The 16,874-nt window shown below is 45.1% G+C and overlaps 1 protein-coding gene across 5 annotated transcripts in view; it reads right to left on the bottom strand.

The window, feature by feature from the left end:
- Positions 1–15,969, bottom strand: part of EFCC1 (EF-hand and coiled-coil domain containing 1) — an 85,175-nt gene extending 69,206 nt beyond the window's left edge. Inside the window, exons 1-2 of one of the 5 annotated variants that reach the window (XR_013229043.1) lie at positions 15,067–15,969; positions 10,298–10,707 (exon numbers count right to left, since the gene is read on the bottom strand). Coding sequence is in view for 4 of the 5 variants with exons in the window: in XM_077325637.1 (XP_077181752.1) it covers positions 10,298–10,707; positions 15,067–15,780 (1,124 nt within the window). In the remaining variant the exon portion in view is untranslated. The remainder of the gene's footprint in view (positions 1–10,297; positions 10,708–15,066) is intronic. The other 4 variants (XM_077325637.1, XM_077325638.1, XM_077325639.1 and 1 more) reach the window with 4 other exon arrangements.
- Between the last annotated feature and the right edge of the window lie 905 nt (positions 15,970–16,874).

Below are 16,874 nucleotides of genomic sequence, written 5' to 3'. Positions count from 1 at the left end.
GCCATCCATGGTCAGGGCTGCACTTATCTGACTGACTGCCTGCCTCCAGTTTGGTTTAGTGGTTAGGAGAGCGGACTTCTAATCTGGCAAGCCGAGTTAGGTTCTGTGCTCCCCCACATGCAGCCAGCTGGGTGACAGCCTCACCCACCTCACAGGGTGTTTGTTGTGGAGAAAGGAAAAGGAAGGTGATTGTAAGGCACTTTGAGATTTCTTCGGGTAGAGAAGAGCAGGATACAAGAACCAACTCTTCTTCTTCTTCTGTCCCCCGCAAGTCCCTCCAATCTGATGGAATGAGCTCCCGGAAGAGTAGAGGGCCCTGACAGAGCTCACAGTTCTGCAGGGCATGTAAGAGAGCTTTTCCGTCAGAACTGCAAAGTAGCAGTGGAATCAGTTGTATAAGGAGATGGTGAGCTCTCTCTCACTGGCAGTCCTTAAGCAGCAGCTGGATACTAGATGCTTTGATCCTGCATTGAGCATGGGCTTGGACTAGTGGGCCTTTATGGCCCCTTCCAACTCTATGATGCTATGGAAACAGGAAAGGCAATTGGGCTTTCTGTGAATGGAAATAGCAAATAGTGGGGGGGGGGAGGTGAAAATGAGATGCCCATGCAAGTCATTGCATGTCCCCCCTTGTTCCTTTCTGTTGAAAGAAGTAAATGTTTAAACAAACATTACAAAGACTATTTGATCACAAACAGGATTAGATAAATTTAACACATTGTTCCCATTTTCTCTTAAATGAGTTCAGAATTGTTGTCCACCTATTTTAAGACTAATTTTAGTTCAAAAAACTGAATTTGGGATGAGGACTGTCCATACCAGAGACCAGTGGCTAGAAGGGGCTTCATGTTTAATACACTTGACTGCCACATACACAATATATCAGATGGTGACACTTGCCTAAAGGCAGGTTGTAAGTGATTCTCTGCACTTTTGCAAAACTGTGCATGCATATCATGATTTTACAACTGCCCCATCCATTTACAATTGTACTGTCATCTTGCTTGGTTACTAAAGAAATGCATATGGAAAGCTATTGTACCCAGACTCCTCATACATCAACAGTTACATCTGCATTCCAGGGTCAAAGCATTTGCGTTCAGCACCTCATAATTCCCATCCAATAGGCCTGGCAACTACAGCACTTTCTGTGGAAGTGAAGGGCTTTGCACAGTTCCTGAGCCTCAGACTATAGAGAGTCACCGTGACTGCATCCCTTCCTTTTTACTGCTTTGATATGTAGATGGCTTCCTTCCGGCTTCTACCTTCTCTCCCTGTCTTGCAGCTGTGAGGGCAGGACATGCTTTCCTAATCTCCATCCAGCCTCCTTGGTTGGTTTGGGATGTTGTCAGTAGGTACTCTTATCTGGTCTAGAATGGAGTTCCTTACAGTAAAAGATTCTTATTAGCTTGCTGAAGTACAAAAGGGCTCCGTGTGACTTTACTTCCTTAAGAGGCAGGCTAACGTATATTTCTGCAGCGTGCATGTGGCTTGAGCACTCTGCTGATCCCATTATTTCACACTGAACAAGGCACTTGAGACATGATGCTCAGAAACTGCTAGATTTGACTGTCAGCCAAAGCCCACATGCATAGAGGTCACAAAACAATTTCCTACACAATTTCAATTTCAACAGCATAACTTTTAAGAATACAACCATCCACTGAAAAAAGTAACAGAATCCTATGTTCATAGTGTACTGACCAAGGGTGTTTGCACTCAAAAGCTCACGCCTTGATTAAATCTTTGTTGGTCTTAAAGGTGCTACTGGACTCTGATTTTATTGTGCTGAGAAGCAATTAATCTCAAACCTGACCTTGAAATTTTAGTTATAAGGCCAAAATCAATGAAAATCAAAATGATCATCAGGGGGAACAAAGGGGAAAAGAGAAGATATAAAATGGTGCATGCTTCAGTTGTGAAGATACACAATTACTTAGGCCTCGTTATTGTGGTAAAGAATGTGCCACGCACATTGGGACAAAATTCCTCTGGTCTTTTGGCCTTCAAATGTTGGGTTTCTTTTTCTTTGGGGGGGTCCCTCCTGTCCATTCTAATGTGGACTATGCCATAGCATAGTCCTTTGGCCTGCAAAGGTTTTCTTTTTTTGGAGGGGGGTGGGGTCCCTCCTGTCCATTCTTAAAAGCTTTAGCATTTCAGCATACAGAAGGTGTGCATCACAATGTAGGTTGCTAAGCAATGGCTACAATATGTACAACAAGCAGCTCCCACAGGGGCTTATGGAGGGAATCTCATAGACAGTGCAAATGCAGGACTGCTTGAATGAGCAGTGAGAACTGTGGGTGACATTACTATTGTGCTCCCATGGAATCGCTCCAACTCATCAAGCAAGTCAATGATCTTTTTAAAAGAATCAAATTAGGGGAGGGGGAGATTTAATGAGAAACACAGCTATCTTTCCCTCAAAATATATGCTGTGTAACATATAAATTTCACAATGTGTTCAGAAGGCTTATAAAGGGCAGATCCTGTATTGTTCATCCCTCATACGTGCCAGATAAGACTAACAATAGTTCAGCCTTGAAAAGGAGAGATTTGACAGCCTATGAAAATGTATGACAGCTCATAATGAATACACTTTTGTAATGCCCCTTAGCTTGAAGAATCACAGCATCATCCTAGAGGATTTGTACAGCAGATGTCCCTTATGTCAGACGTATACCTGATGTTTGTCAGTGGCTGGGTCACACTTAAACACCATGAAATGAAGACTATCTTCAGTTTTGTTTTGTTTTTTTATTTCAGGCTTGATGTCAAACAAGTAGCTGACTATCAATTATTTTCAAGCCACTGGAACATGTCTAATGGCTGGAGCTGGGGGAAGCAACCAAAGGGAGATGTGTTCATCTGGGAGAGGTTGAAATGTTAAAATATGAGCAACAGAACTTAGCACCCAACCCATACAAACCATTTCCCCAATAATTCTATAAGTTACCCTGTCAAATGGCAGTTATTCCAGTTGCTTCTTGCTTAATTTGTACATAGATTCCATTCCCAATTTCCTATTTCTCTTTCAGCTTCATTTTATTTATTTACATTATTTATAGTCTGCTGTCTCAGATGTAAGCTTTAAATGCTTGGGTTTAAATGCTTATTCCTAAAACATCACTGGTAATTATCAGTACAAGAATGGTAGTATGCAAAGCTGAGTTTGGGCACCCCTTCTTGAATATCTCTATTACTAGATTGTTTAAGGAAAAGTATCACTTTTCAACAGAAATATCAGATGCAGAATTAAAATCTCCACTACCCTAGCAGTTATTTGTACTTGCTGAATGCAATAATATTTAGATGAAATTTTATGTCACAAAATAAAGAATTAGCACGGATAGTAGGATGGAAAGAGAAGATCAATTTGACTGCAATCCTAAAATTGCTTTTTTTTGCAGGGGGGGGGATAAGCCTAATTGAATAAAACTGGATCTACTTCTGACTAGACCTACTTCAGATTGCTCTCTTTGTGCTCTACAGAGACAGTAAAGTAGTGATTCCCAGCCTTTTCAGTCTGATGACCCACAAGTGCACGTGATATGGTGATCCATCCAGGGCAGGTCCTACATTTTTGGCACCCCAAGCAACCTATGACCTTGGCACCCATCTAGTTCAGCATTCCATTTTCTAGTGGCTAACCAGATGTTTTGCACTATCATCCCCAAGCAAGTGGTAGTCACCATCACAATTTGATGCTAAAGCAATACAACATTGGCTGGAATTAATAACCTGATCCCCAGCTGCACTGTGACAGATAATGGCAGTTTTAGGGGGATGCATGGTTTAGATTGATCCTGAATTGAGCAAGGTATTGGACTAGATGGCCTGTACACTCCTTCCAACTCTATGTTTCTATGTGAGGGGAAGGGCTGTGGCTCAATGGTAAAGCATCTGCTTGGCATGTACAGAGCCCCAGATTCAATCCCCAGTATCTCCAGTTAAACGAGCGGCAGTAGATAATGTGAAAGACAGCCAGTTTGGTGTAGTGGTTAGGAGTGCAGACGTCTAATCTGGTGAGCCGGGTTTGATTCTGCGCTCCCCCACATGCAGCCAACTGGGTGACCTTGGGCTCATCACGGTATTGATAAAGCTGTTCTGACCAAGCAGTAATATCAGGGCTCTCTCAGCCTCACCCACCTCACAGTATGTCTGTTGTGGGGAGAGGAAAGGAAAGGTGATTTTAAAATGCTTTGAGACTCTTTCAGGTGGAGAAAAGCGGCATATAAGAACCAACTCTTCTTATTCTTCTTCTGCCCGGGGCCCTGGAGAGACACTGCCCATCTGAGTATATAGTACTGACCTGGATGGATCAATGGTCTCATTCAGTATAAGGCAGCTTCATGCATTCATGTGGAATAGGGTGGGAAAGTATCTGCTACATGTCACATTTTCTCTGATGGAAGAATCTGTTGTGGATTAAGTGAGCCTTAGGGAAACTCATCCAACAGAGGGGCAGGGACTGGACTCAGATAAGGAGGATGGGAATGATCAGCACTGTGAAATCTCTTTACTTGTTTGTTTGTTACAGTCTGCCTGGCTCCCTGAAGCTCAAGATGTATTACACAGTGTGAGTCAAATACCGTCAACTAGCTGGGATATCCAATAACCAGAGCAATAGGCTTTGGATTGCAAAAGTCTAGAATCAACCAGAAATCTGAAACAGAGAGTTAGCATTTAAACAAGAGATGTTAAACAATGAAATTACATAGTCGGAGCATACCTGCAGCACCAGGCAGTACACAACAGTATGGTCAGCAGTTCTATCCCCCTGCCAATGCAATTTTCTGAACATTTCATTAATCCCACTTAGCCAGGACTTTCACCAAAAGTTTGGATTATCTCCAAACCATACCCTGGAGAATTCACAATGATGACCTCCACTCTCTCTAAGGAGACATGTATGAGATACACCATTGATCCATGCTTTCTTTCACACACTGAACACACAGGGCTATTCCGCACCTGGAAAATAAAGTGAAAGGCTTACCTTTTGCTGACACCATATTTTTGGTGTTTTACATGACATCCTCAGCATCCAGCGCTCCAGCAGCAAACTGGCAGCTACATCCTCCATTTTAAAGTGTTAGCCATGTAGCAAGATTGAGAGGAGAGCAACCAGCAAACACACGCTAAGGAACACTGTGGAAGTGAAGTAGCACTATCTCCGCCTCCAGCGCCCACACTCACACCCTGCTCCCTCTCCCTTCTCCTGGGGACAGGCCTTTTATTTATTTATTTTTGAAGCAAACTGCCTGGAGCAATAAATACGCATTAAATCATCTAGGCTGGGGGGGGGGGAATTTCCCCACCAGTTAATACATAGAGCATGCCTCTCCAAAGCCCCCCCCCAATTGGGAACAATGTTACTTTTTTAAAGCTTTACGGCTCACGTTTCCAAAAGGGGTTGCAGTAAAGTAAGCACTATACATCTATGATCAGATGCATAGACATAGCAATGGAGTTTTACTTAAAAATTAGCTCACATTGCGGTCCCTTTAAAACACGGAGAAAGGTGATTGGCTGCCTAGCTTGACTGACAGGCAGAGGAGAGTTGCATGTATAGTCTCTCTTCCGCCATTTCAAGCAGGCATGCAGAGTGCCAAGAAGTGCAAGAAGGTGGCAGAGGACATTGAGAGAGCCAGGAGGTGAGGAATGGCCAGAGGCACGTTATTTTTTAGCATTACACCATGGTGCTGGCGTAACACTGTTTTTTTCAGTGTGTGGAATGGTCCACAGAACTTTGCAGTCACAAATACCGATGTTACTATAAGTCTCAAATGTCCTTACCAGACAAGCCTGGGCAACCTATTGATCTTTAACAAGTTAATCACACTTCCTTTAAATGAGCTTCATGCTTCATCAAACTCTGGAAAAACAACTTAGTAGGCAAGGCCAGGGGATTCAACTTGAACTCTTAAGTACTCAGGCCAGCAGGTACTTGCCTGCTCCTCCAGTCGTGAAATAAAGGCTGTTCTTCTTAGCCTCCACTCAGCTGTCTAAATGGCCTAAATCCAAATAAATTACCCAGAATTAAGTCATACTGAAGTTATGAATGAGACCGATGTCTACATAATGTTATTTATATCCCATATCTAAGCACAAGTATCTATATGCCAAAGATAAAGCATTTCAAATGAGACAGCCCACTTAAATTTCTGCAGAATCAGAGAAAAGAACCTACCCAATACTTATAAAAATGGCACTGAGTAAAATTACTATTTATGGACATTTCCTCTACCTCATAAACACTGGGCACAACCATGATGGTACTTCAAGTGGCTTCACCTGAATTCTCATAAATCAACAGAGATGCAATAGCATATTAAAAAGGAGAATGGCTATTTTATTTATCTCCCGCCACTCCCATATCATAGCAGGAAGGAATTATATAACAGTCATCTAGACTAGCGATCCCCAACCTGTGGGCTGCGGACCTCCGTCGACTGATTGGAGGTGGGCTGCACCATGGCCCTTTACTTCATCCCCCCCCCAGCCCTTTACAACACACTTCAGATGTCATTGTCTCCCATCACTCTCAGATGGGACTATCTCGTTGCAGAGAAACAAGCTCAGGGTTCCCACTGATTTGTCATTGTCATGAGTTAAAATTTCCATGAAAATAAAATGTTCCTTATGTTAATTGTTGTGGCGTGTCTGTATCTTATTTTGAATGTTTAAACATTACCATAGCTACCAGAGAGCGTTAGGGCAGTGGTTGAGATTAGAGGAGTAAACTACCCCCCCCACTGGGCCTCAGTAAAATTGTCAAGCGTTGAGTGGTCCCCGGTGATAAAAAGGTTGGGGACCAGTGCTCTAGACAGAACTCTAGTTAAGTACCATATATATAATTTTAGTTTATTGTATTATTACTCTTCCTCACAATCTTGCTTCCTTTATCTTAAAACCCCCCGCGCTGCCGCGGGCGCCACAGACTAAATAAAGCAGTAAGGGCGGTTGGGGAGGAGTTAGGGTGGGACCTGTCCGGGATAAAAACTCGGAGAGGGCCAATCAGGAGCCGCAAAGCGGCTCTTGATTGGCCCCCTCCGAGTGCCACTCGGGGGCCAAGTGGCTAATCGGGAGGCGCGCATTGCACGCCTCCCTATTGGCCACTTGGCCCGCCCCGGACTCCGTGCCTATACTCTGTCCCCACATGGCTCGCTGGTGGGAAAGGAGCAGGGCTGCCGCATCAAAGATGCGGCCACCCTGCTCCTTTCCCGCCACCGAGCCATGGCCCTTCCCTACCGAAAAGCACTCCCCCTGAAGACCGGCCCTGCACCCTCGCCGCCGCCCAGGACCTACTGTGCCCTTCCCAGCCCAACGACCGTCACCTGTCCCACGCAGATGCCGCCCGCAGACCCACCACATGCTTTACCGCCTGTCCGCCGGCTTCACCGCTACCTCCGCGGCCAGGCCCTCAGCGCCTCCGGATGCCGCCAACATCACCCCGCCAACGGCCATGCCACTGCCAAACCTCTCCGCTGCCAGCCACGCGCCTCCGCCGCCGCCGAACAAGCCCGCCCGGAACAAGGTTAGTCTTGCTGCCTCATCGCCGCACCTCCGCCGACCACGCCCGCACCCCACGACGCCTCAAACATGGCGGCCCCGCGGCGTCCGCTCGCTACCGCCTTCAGAGCCGCCCAGCAGGACGAGGCCTTCTGCAGGGCCTTCCACGCTGCGGCCCACCTCACACACCCGGCCAATCCCGTCCCCGCCCAGGCAGAGGCCTTCTGCTGTGTGTGTGGGGGGGAATCTAGCGCCCATTTTATTCCAATATAAAATGGGCTTTAGATCTAGTCTTACAATAACTTTGTTAGGTAGGTTATGGGAGTATGTTATGGGAGTAGGTTATGGGAGTATTAATGGGGTTATGGGAGTAGCTTGCCTAAGACCATCTAGTAAACTTATGGCATGTCAAGACTTGAATCAAAGACCTACCAATTCCTCCTGTCTCCCAGTAGATACCCCTAAAAAGGACTAGAGTGAACCCAGCTGCACTACTCAGAAGCAATTCACTGAAAGGTTCAGAATATTTTCTTATCTCCTTTCCAGCCCCCCTAAAGGCCCAAGGCAAATAATGGGACTGATTTTAAGAATCATTTTGCCTGTTCTAAGTGCTTACATTTGTTCCTGCTGGTTCTTTTTGATGATATGAACCAAGAAATGAGGAGACACAGGACCCAAAAAACCTTTGGCCCTTAGTCCTCCATGTCTTCTCCAAAATAGGGCCATCTGAGACTCCACATGTTTTGTCAGAGTATTGTTACACACTTGGCCAGCGGCATCCCACACAAATTAATGCTGTAATTGTTCTTTGTTTTAAAACCAAGTAAAGTGAGCTCCCAGCTATATTAAAAACTGTAAAGCCATCTATTCAATTGCTTAATCATTCGTCTGGCTTTGGTTTCTCATCTTCCTCATCTTCAGTGAAAACCTATTTAGTGACTATCAGATATAGAATCATTATGACTCATTATCAAAGTTGCTTTTAAATTAGACTGAGGTCCATGTGCCCTGGGTTGGCAAGAAGAAGAGTTAAAAGTCTTACCATGTATAAATATGGAAGGTCAGAATCTGGTGGAACATAAGAAGCCAGAGACTGAACAAGTGAATACTTTCCTTCCACTTGCTGACACCAACACTGCCAATAATTTTGTGTGCGTACAGAGCAAACTACACATTATGACTTCTTCTGTATTCATATTTAAATATTTCTCTTTTTGCATTTAAAAGCTGCTGGCACAAGATGAGGAGAGGGTAATGTTTTTTTATCTCCCTCCCGAGCCCCCATTTTGTTGATGAAAAATAGCACAGGCACACCATGCTATCTTTAGGCTTAGTAGAGAAAACTTACAGGTGCCTACAAGCAGCATCTAGATATGTCTGTTTTAAAAGGTATCCAATTAAGCGGTACCATTAAACAAGGTGGGATGTACTTCTAAGCATGCACAGAACTGTGTTGTAAAAAAACTCATAAAACTTACTTAACGCCATGACCTTATTTCTCAGGACTGCTTTGCTCTTTTCATCTTGGGTCAGGGGTCCGCAACATGAAGCACACCAAGAGTTTTTAGAGAGTAGACGCAGTCAGGTGGAGCTTTTGCCCTGAAAGGCTTCCGAATGGCTGAGCAGTTTTTTTAAGAAATTGCTTTTGGTAATGGCTGCCACCATAGTACAAGTATCATCACTGCAGCTAAGCTGTATGTATGCAAGTGAATATTTTTAATCGCTCATTTTAAAAAGGCATCCTGTTAAGCACAGCTTGTGCCTTAAACGCTGAAGCAGCGTAACTATTCCTGACATTTTGTGGTTGACTCCGCCTTCTGCGGTAGCCATTTTGTGGCTGGCTCCACCTTCTGATGTAGCCATTTTGTGGTTGCTGGCACCACCCTGTTTCAGAATTCCAAAAATGCCTAATGGTTTAAAAACACTGGGGACCCCTGTCATGGAATAAAAATATATCAATCCCATATGCAAGATTAGAAATATAGTGTGTATTTAACTGCTATTTTGGTTAAGGACCCAGTTATGTTAGTACATTTTCAAACTGTAAGTACCAGAATTTTAAAAAGTATTGTTTAACTGAGTTTCCACATTAAATTAACTGTATTGATGATAGCTAACAGTGCAATCCTGTGCAAGGTTTCTTCAGTCTAATTCCATTTACTTCAGTTGACTTAGATTGGAGGAACATTGCACTGTCAAATTATAAATTGTAGAGTAGCTGGGAAATCACCTGACAAAGCAGAAGCTGGCCCACCTTAAAAACCAGCAACCACTTGTAATTACAGCCTACTCTTCACACATGGCCTGAAACATTTGGTAGAAAACATAAAGAATAGTTACAGGGTGTCCAAACAAGATAACTCCTAATGGCTGGAACTATGCAAATATTCATTTCAAGCTAAAATGTAGTATGTACACCAAATGTCCTTAATGGTAACCAGCTGCTTCTCCCATTAGATTATATGTTGCCCTTTCTAAACATCAACTTCCACAATACCATTAATAATGTCTTCTAAATTAGATTGTTACCATCTGCTGGGTTTTGTCAAGGGAATGTTGGGCTTTTCTTTGATGGTCTTGCTATTGCCACTAGGTCATGTTTACTGTGGCATAAAGCAGAAAGGAGAAAAGTAAAGCTTTGCTCTGAGTCCCTGCTAAGAAAATAACTGTGCAGAGTCTGATTCTTTACCCACCACATCTCAGAAGACAGTCGCAAACGGCTTGGCAAACCACTTTGAAATTTCAAGTCTGATGTATATTTATTCTGCGGCATCAGGCTTACCTATAAAATTGTAGTTCTGATTCCAGTTGCTGGATACATATCTGCAAATGTGGCACTTCACTGGCTTTAGCTTCTAGCTGTTTTACTTTTCCAAGGCTGTTAAGGACTGCCTGCCTTGCTTCTTCAACCTTCTTTCTCATTTCGGCTTGCTCCTTCTTTAGGTTGCGATTGCTGTCTTCCAGCATGACCACGGTTTCCTGGGAACTCCTCAACTCCTTTTCCAATTCTTGATTAAACCTCATTGCTTCTTCAATTTGTCCATCCCTAGAACTCCGGAGCAGTTCCACTTCTTTTAGAACACTTTGAAGGCACTTGGAATTCTGGAACTGGCTGTGTGTTAATAATCTCTGGTTATGTATAAAGCAGGCTCCATTTTCCTTATGGTTAGCATGGCTTTTCCACAATCCTACCTTCAAACCAGAGGGAGAAATAGAATTTAGAAACAAAGTTAACAATGCAAATGTTTTTTCAATGCTCTTGTAGACTGTGTGTGGAGGGGTTATTTTCAGAGAATACTAGGATAAGTACACTGATAACTATGTGCAAGTCCATCTTAACATGTCCTTATTTGAGCATTAATACTTCAGTGGCTGCTTTGTTCATTCCAGATGAGAAGGTGATAGACGTGTACCACGTTCTCAGAACAAACAAGCTCCTCTTCCCATGGCCTCCCAAACTTTTAAGACATACACACTTTTGCCAAGAGGAACATTCAAGAAGCACTTTTATGTTAAGTGGCCCTTAGCTTGTGTTACGGAGGATAAGGGCCACTTAACACAGTGATTTTTCCTGAACAAGTAACAAGAACAATTATTTGCTGTTGTTGGAAAGCAATTTGTACTTTAGGAAAGCAATAAAAGCAAAAAATGAAAGAATCCACAATCGAGTGTGTATTATATGTGTCTTTAACCCTCATAGTGGCATAAGCAGAGCTACAGGGATCCAATATCTTGTGAAATTCAAAACCACAATAAATAATTGTCAAAATTGACAGCCTGGCCCTAAACACCAATATGGAAGCACTTCATATATCCTGTAGCAACACTGACACGCTGCTTCAGTAGCAGTGTTTTACCTTCTTTCCAAACAGACAAACCCGCAAAAACATACAGGGAGCATTGCTGATATTACGGTTGTAGTTGTTAACTGATTGAAATATTTAAAGAATTATTATGAATGTATTAAAATTCCACCTTTAAGAAGGCACCTATGTGGGTAATGAAACAGGAAAGCCATAGCCATAAAATATAATCCTATAGCCCCAGCACAGCATCACTAAACATCAAAAAAGAGTACTTAATTAAAAACAGTAACAATATACCGAGCTCATCCTCCTCAAGCAAGCCTGTCCTGACCCATTTCCTGAGGGGAGTGAGGCTGATCAGTGGCCCTCTCTGGGGAGGAAGTTCAATAACCTACGGATCACTGCCAAAAGGCCAGGGTAGCAATCTGCCTGGCTTCTGACAGCTGGAGCACACAGCAGGGCCTCAGAGGGCGATTTCACAAATGGGCAGGTGGCCCTTCTCTACTAAATTTAGGGTCACTAAATACACCTACTACTACATGAGGCTCTAATTCTGTTTGGATCTATCCATATGTGGGTGGCAATGCAACATTGAAGAAGTAAATAGGTTATGTTAAAAGGAGTTGGCAGGATCTATCTTATGTTCAGATACTAAAGTCCACAGGTAAAAGTAACTCTCACTGGAAAAAAGGGAACTAATTTCCAAACAGTGTTTTCATGCACAGGTAAAGTTTAGAGTCCAGTGGCATCTTTAAGATCAAGTACACATCGTAATCTTTTAGGTGCACATCATAATCTTCCCTTTTTGAGAAAGGGCAGAATCAAAGTCTAAATATAAAATAAATAAATACCTTTTAAACTCTACTGGTCTTAAAGGTACCACTGGTCTCAAACTTCGTTCTGCTTCTTCAGACCAACATGGCTGCCCACCTAAGTCAATCTTTATGCAGAGGTGTATGTGGGATTCCAATTAGTGGTTAAGAGCAGCCGCTTCTAATCTGAAAGGCCAGGTTTGATTCCCCCCCTCCTCCCCGTGTAGCCAGCTAGGTGATGTTGAGCTAGTCACGGTCCTGTTAGAGCTCTCTCAACCCTCACAGGGTGTCTGTTATGGGGGGAGGAAGGAGAGGTAGTTGTAAGCCGCTTTGGGCAGTGAAAAGTAGGGTAAAAAAAACAAGTTTTCTTTTAAAATCTTTTGACTGTGTATAATACACAAGTGCAAGACTACAAGTGTTACATCAGTGACAAAATGAAAGTCCCACCTTTGTACTCATGACATCCTCATGTAACCATATTTTTGAATACAAAAGTTAAAGTGGCAAAACATATTTATTACTGTCTTCCTAGGAAATAAACTATCTACACTGAAGCCCATTGAAAGTAAAGACAAAGCTTGCTTGTGGACTTTGAATACTGATATGGAATCAATCATTGTCCACCATCTGACCTAACAAGCAATGTTTGTACATTAATCTGAATACGAAAGCCTTCATATGAAAAAGCTTGCCAACTTCAATAAAGTTGACAGCCAAGGAGCACTTTATGAGAAACAATGCTCTTCTGAATCCCTCCCCATTATTTAGGAAAATGTTGGTTATTCCTCTGCCTTTTCCAATCTGGACATTATTTGGAAATACACTACTCAACACGTGCCTTCCAAGTTTCTGCTGAAAGCAATGTGGTTTAAATGCACCTTTGACTGGCTCAAGCTCAATCAATTTACATCCCATCTGGATCCATGTCAGTCTTTAGCAAAAGGCACCTGTACATGCCATGAGCATAAACAAACAGGCTGAGCTACAGAGTATTAGAAGCAAGTGCAACTGGTTTCAAACAACAGTACAACTCCTCCATCCTAAATATACTCTTTTGAACTCACAGCTGTTTTAATCTTTTCAGTGTTCAATTTAATGTTCAGTGTGAAGGACTGAGCTGACCCTCTGCCAAGGACTCACACCGTTTCAGAAATTACACCAAGTAATTTACAACATATTTGTGCTGATTCTTACAAGGAAAAAGCAAAACAATTTTTAAATAGTTGCCTTAAACAAGACATGCTCCAGTGATCTTTCAGTTCCTTTCAGACCCATCTTTCAACCTTTAAGAAAGATTCCCTGTTCAGAAATGATATATGCACTTGTAGGAATGAAACAGAGGTACCGTACTTGGTTTCTGACTCACTTCTCTCACTGTATCTGAATCTGGGTATTGCAAAGCCACTGTGGTATAGGACTGAGGAGATCCAGGACTGAATCCCCCACTCTGCCATGGAAGCTTGATGGCTTGACCTTGGGCCGGTCACATACTCTCAGCCTAACCTACCTAACAAGGCTGTTGTGAGGAAAAAGCAGAGGATAGGAGAATGATGTAAGCCATCTTGGTTCCTCACCAGGAAGAAAAGTGGAGTATAAATGAAGTAAGCAATTAAGAAAAAAAATCCAACACTGTGCTCTAACAAAGACACTCCAGCCCACATTCAAGCACAGATTATTTAGGAACAATTCCTGCACTTCTGAACTCAACGCATACTCATGGAGTCCTGATGGGGGGAAAGGATGTGCCTTTTCTTTTTATGTAATTGTGAGCACTGCAAATTTGAGCACTGCAAATAAGTACCTGTTCAACCCACATCTCCCGTTATGACCCCATGTGACTTTTACACTCTGCTGGGGCCCTCCTACTCACTTTGGCCTCTCACAGTCAGTTTGACCCTGTCTTCCTCTGATTGCTCTAGGAGGACATGCTTGGTCACTGGGCAAACAGTATGGAACTGCTTTCCAGAGGAGGTTCAAAGGGTCTCTTCAGGAGGTGCTTCATCCGAGTGGCAACTGTGGCTTGATGGAACTGCTTGGGAATGGCGAAATTAATATCGCATTTTCCTGTACTTTTCCCAATCTGGCTCATGTTTATATCGCAACTTTATCCTCTCTTCCGCTCCCCCCATGTATTGTCATTTGTGTCTGTGAGCAATTTTTGGCTTTGGAAAGCTAGGATACAAATACTTCATGAAATGAAATTAATTAGAAGAAGAAGAGTTGGGTCTTATGTGCTGCTTTTCTCTACCCAAAGGAGGCTCAAAGCGGCTTACAGTCTCCTTCCCTTTCCTCTCCCCACAACAGACACCCTGTGAGGTGGGTGAGGCTGAGAGAGCCCTGATATCACTGCTCAGTCAGAACAGTTTTATCAGTGCTGTGGCAAGCCAGATTAGAAGTCTGCACTCCTAACCACTACACCAAACTATGTTTTATATTTTTTATATTTTTCTGTATATCTTTAAGCTGTGATGCTAAATTCTGAAGATAGGAGTAATTTTTGCTTCACGTCTGCTAGCAGCATAAACTTCTTAAAGCCCCTTCTGCAAAGGCAGCTTGTGTTCCAAAATCTTGGTGCAAGCTTGAAAACTGTTTTCGCCATGGACTGCCTTCCCTTGCCCCTCAGATCCAGGTCCTTCTCATCTGTAGCTCTCAAGACCTTTCTCCCTACAGTAACTTCACTGCACTGGGCAGAAAAGTGCTGGATTTGTGTCTTTGAAAAAGGGAGGGGAGGAGCACTTCCGCCTTTTAGCTGCAGAAAGGCAGAGTTGGTTTCGGTGATTCACAGGGAAAGCCCTTTGCACATTCTCAGAGGCACTCTTCCAGACAGGTGTTTTCCACGTGGTAGGAAACTCCGGCCACCACTTACTTCACCGACCCTCCGTCACTTCGAGAGGCCGAGGCCCCCGCCTCTCCTGCTCCACGCCAGAGCTCACCTGCAGCGCCAAGCCCCGCGCGTCGCTACTTTGCAGAGCCGCCCTCATGTCCTCCACCAGTTCGCGCAGGCTGGCGTTCTCCTCCTCCAGCTTCACGATGCGGTCCTCGGCCTGCTCCAGCGCCACGATCTCCTCGTAGCACTCCCGCGAGCACGAGCCCGGCGGCAGCGGCTGCGGAGGAGGAGGAGACGCGGACTCCCGGCGGCCGCCGCTCCTGCTGCTGCTGCTGCTGCCGCTCCGGCCGCCCTTGCGCCGTCCCGCCGCCGCCGCCGCCGCCTTCTCGGTGCGTCGGCGGAGCGGGCTGCGGAGGCGGATCTGGGTCTCGATGTGCTCGCTCTCCTTGCCCAGCGGCAGCCGAGCCACGCCGCCGCCCTGACCCTGCGCCGGGCAGCCGGCCTTGGTGCTGAAGTGGCCGCACAGCCGGGCGTGGAACTGGCGGAAAGTCAGGTCGCCCCCCTCCTCCTCGCCCTGGCCCTCAGGCAGCCCCAGCACCCGGCAGAGGGTGCGGAAGTCGTCGCCGGGGAGCTTGCCCTCGCCCTGCCAGTCCAGGTGGTGGAAGATCTCCTGCAAGTACTGGTCCAGGCCCGTGGCCAGCACCACGATCTCGTTCTCCACGCCCCGGTCCAGCCCGTAGTGGAAAGCCAGGGCGCTGACCAGCCACTGGGTCCGGCGGGCCGGCCGGCCGTAGGGGTCCCCGCCATCACTCGGCTCCATCGCGCCCCTCTCGCTCTCCCACCATGCTGCCCCGTTTGAACCGCGCCGCACCGCTCCCGCAGGCGGCCGACGGGCGGCTGCTCCCCCGGCCACGCCCCCTTGCCCGCGCCGCCCCCGCCTCGGGAGGGGACTCCGCGGCCGCCTCGGGGCTTCAGGCGCGGGCCGCCTTGGGAGAAGAGGGGCTTCGGCCACGTTACAGGCACCGCTTCCCGCAGAAAAGGAACGGGGACCGAACGGGCCTCTCTCACAGAAGTCGGGGGGGGGGGGGGGGCTGGACGGAAAACTTTTGACTGGAAACTTCTCTCCCCCCCCCCTCGCGAAAAAAAAAGACTAAATGCTGCTGCTGATTAGACAGCCGGTATTTCGCCATGCAACTAAACTACAGAGGCATCTAACATTTCGATTTCTTTAGGTGCATGCACCTGAACTTTTCATTATCTGTTCATGGTTGGAATGTAATTTCATATCTCCCTCCAGGGGTGTACATTTCCAGGGGTAGCGGTCTCAAGTCCTCTCTGGTATGTGTGTGTGTGTGTGGGGGGGGAGGGAATCCCCCAGCCCAAATCCGGTGGCATCATAAAGTTCCTCAGGCTGCCAAATTCAGTCAATCCTGTTTGTCTTTGTAGCCGTTTAACAAGTTCCTGTGAGGCACAGGGCTCAGGATATTCAGTTTAAAAGTTTTCTTTCCAGGATTTGAAGAAAAAGAAGAGGTGTTTTTTATACCCCGTTTCGCACTGCCTGAAGGAATCTCAAAGTGGCTTAAAGTTGTTTTCCCTTCCACTCCCCACAACAGGCACCCTGTGAAGTAGATGGGGCTGAGAGAGCTCTGACAGGACTGCTCTGTGAGAACAGTACTATCAGGACTGTGAGTAGCCCAAGATCACCCAGCTGGCTGCATGTGGAGAAGTGGGGAATTAAATCCAGCTCACCAGATTAGAGATTGCTACTCTTAAACATTATACCGTGCTGGCTTTCTACACCATTCAACAATTTATAAATACCATAAGTGCTCTGAACCAAACATTAAAATAATAATTAATAATAAAATAAATAATTATGCTGTATGCTAATTTACTGTTTCCCTTATTACCTGG

Source organism: Paroedura picta, chromosome 3, assembly GCF_049243985.1.
Source record: "Paroedura picta isolate Pp20150507F chromosome 3, Ppicta_v3.0, whole genome shotgun sequence".
NCBI lineage: Eukaryota > Metazoa > Chordata > Lepidosauria > Squamata > Gekkonidae > Paroedura > Paroedura picta.
The sequence above is the reverse complement of the archived record's forward strand: the minus strand, read 5'-3'. Positions and strand labels throughout refer to the sequence as shown.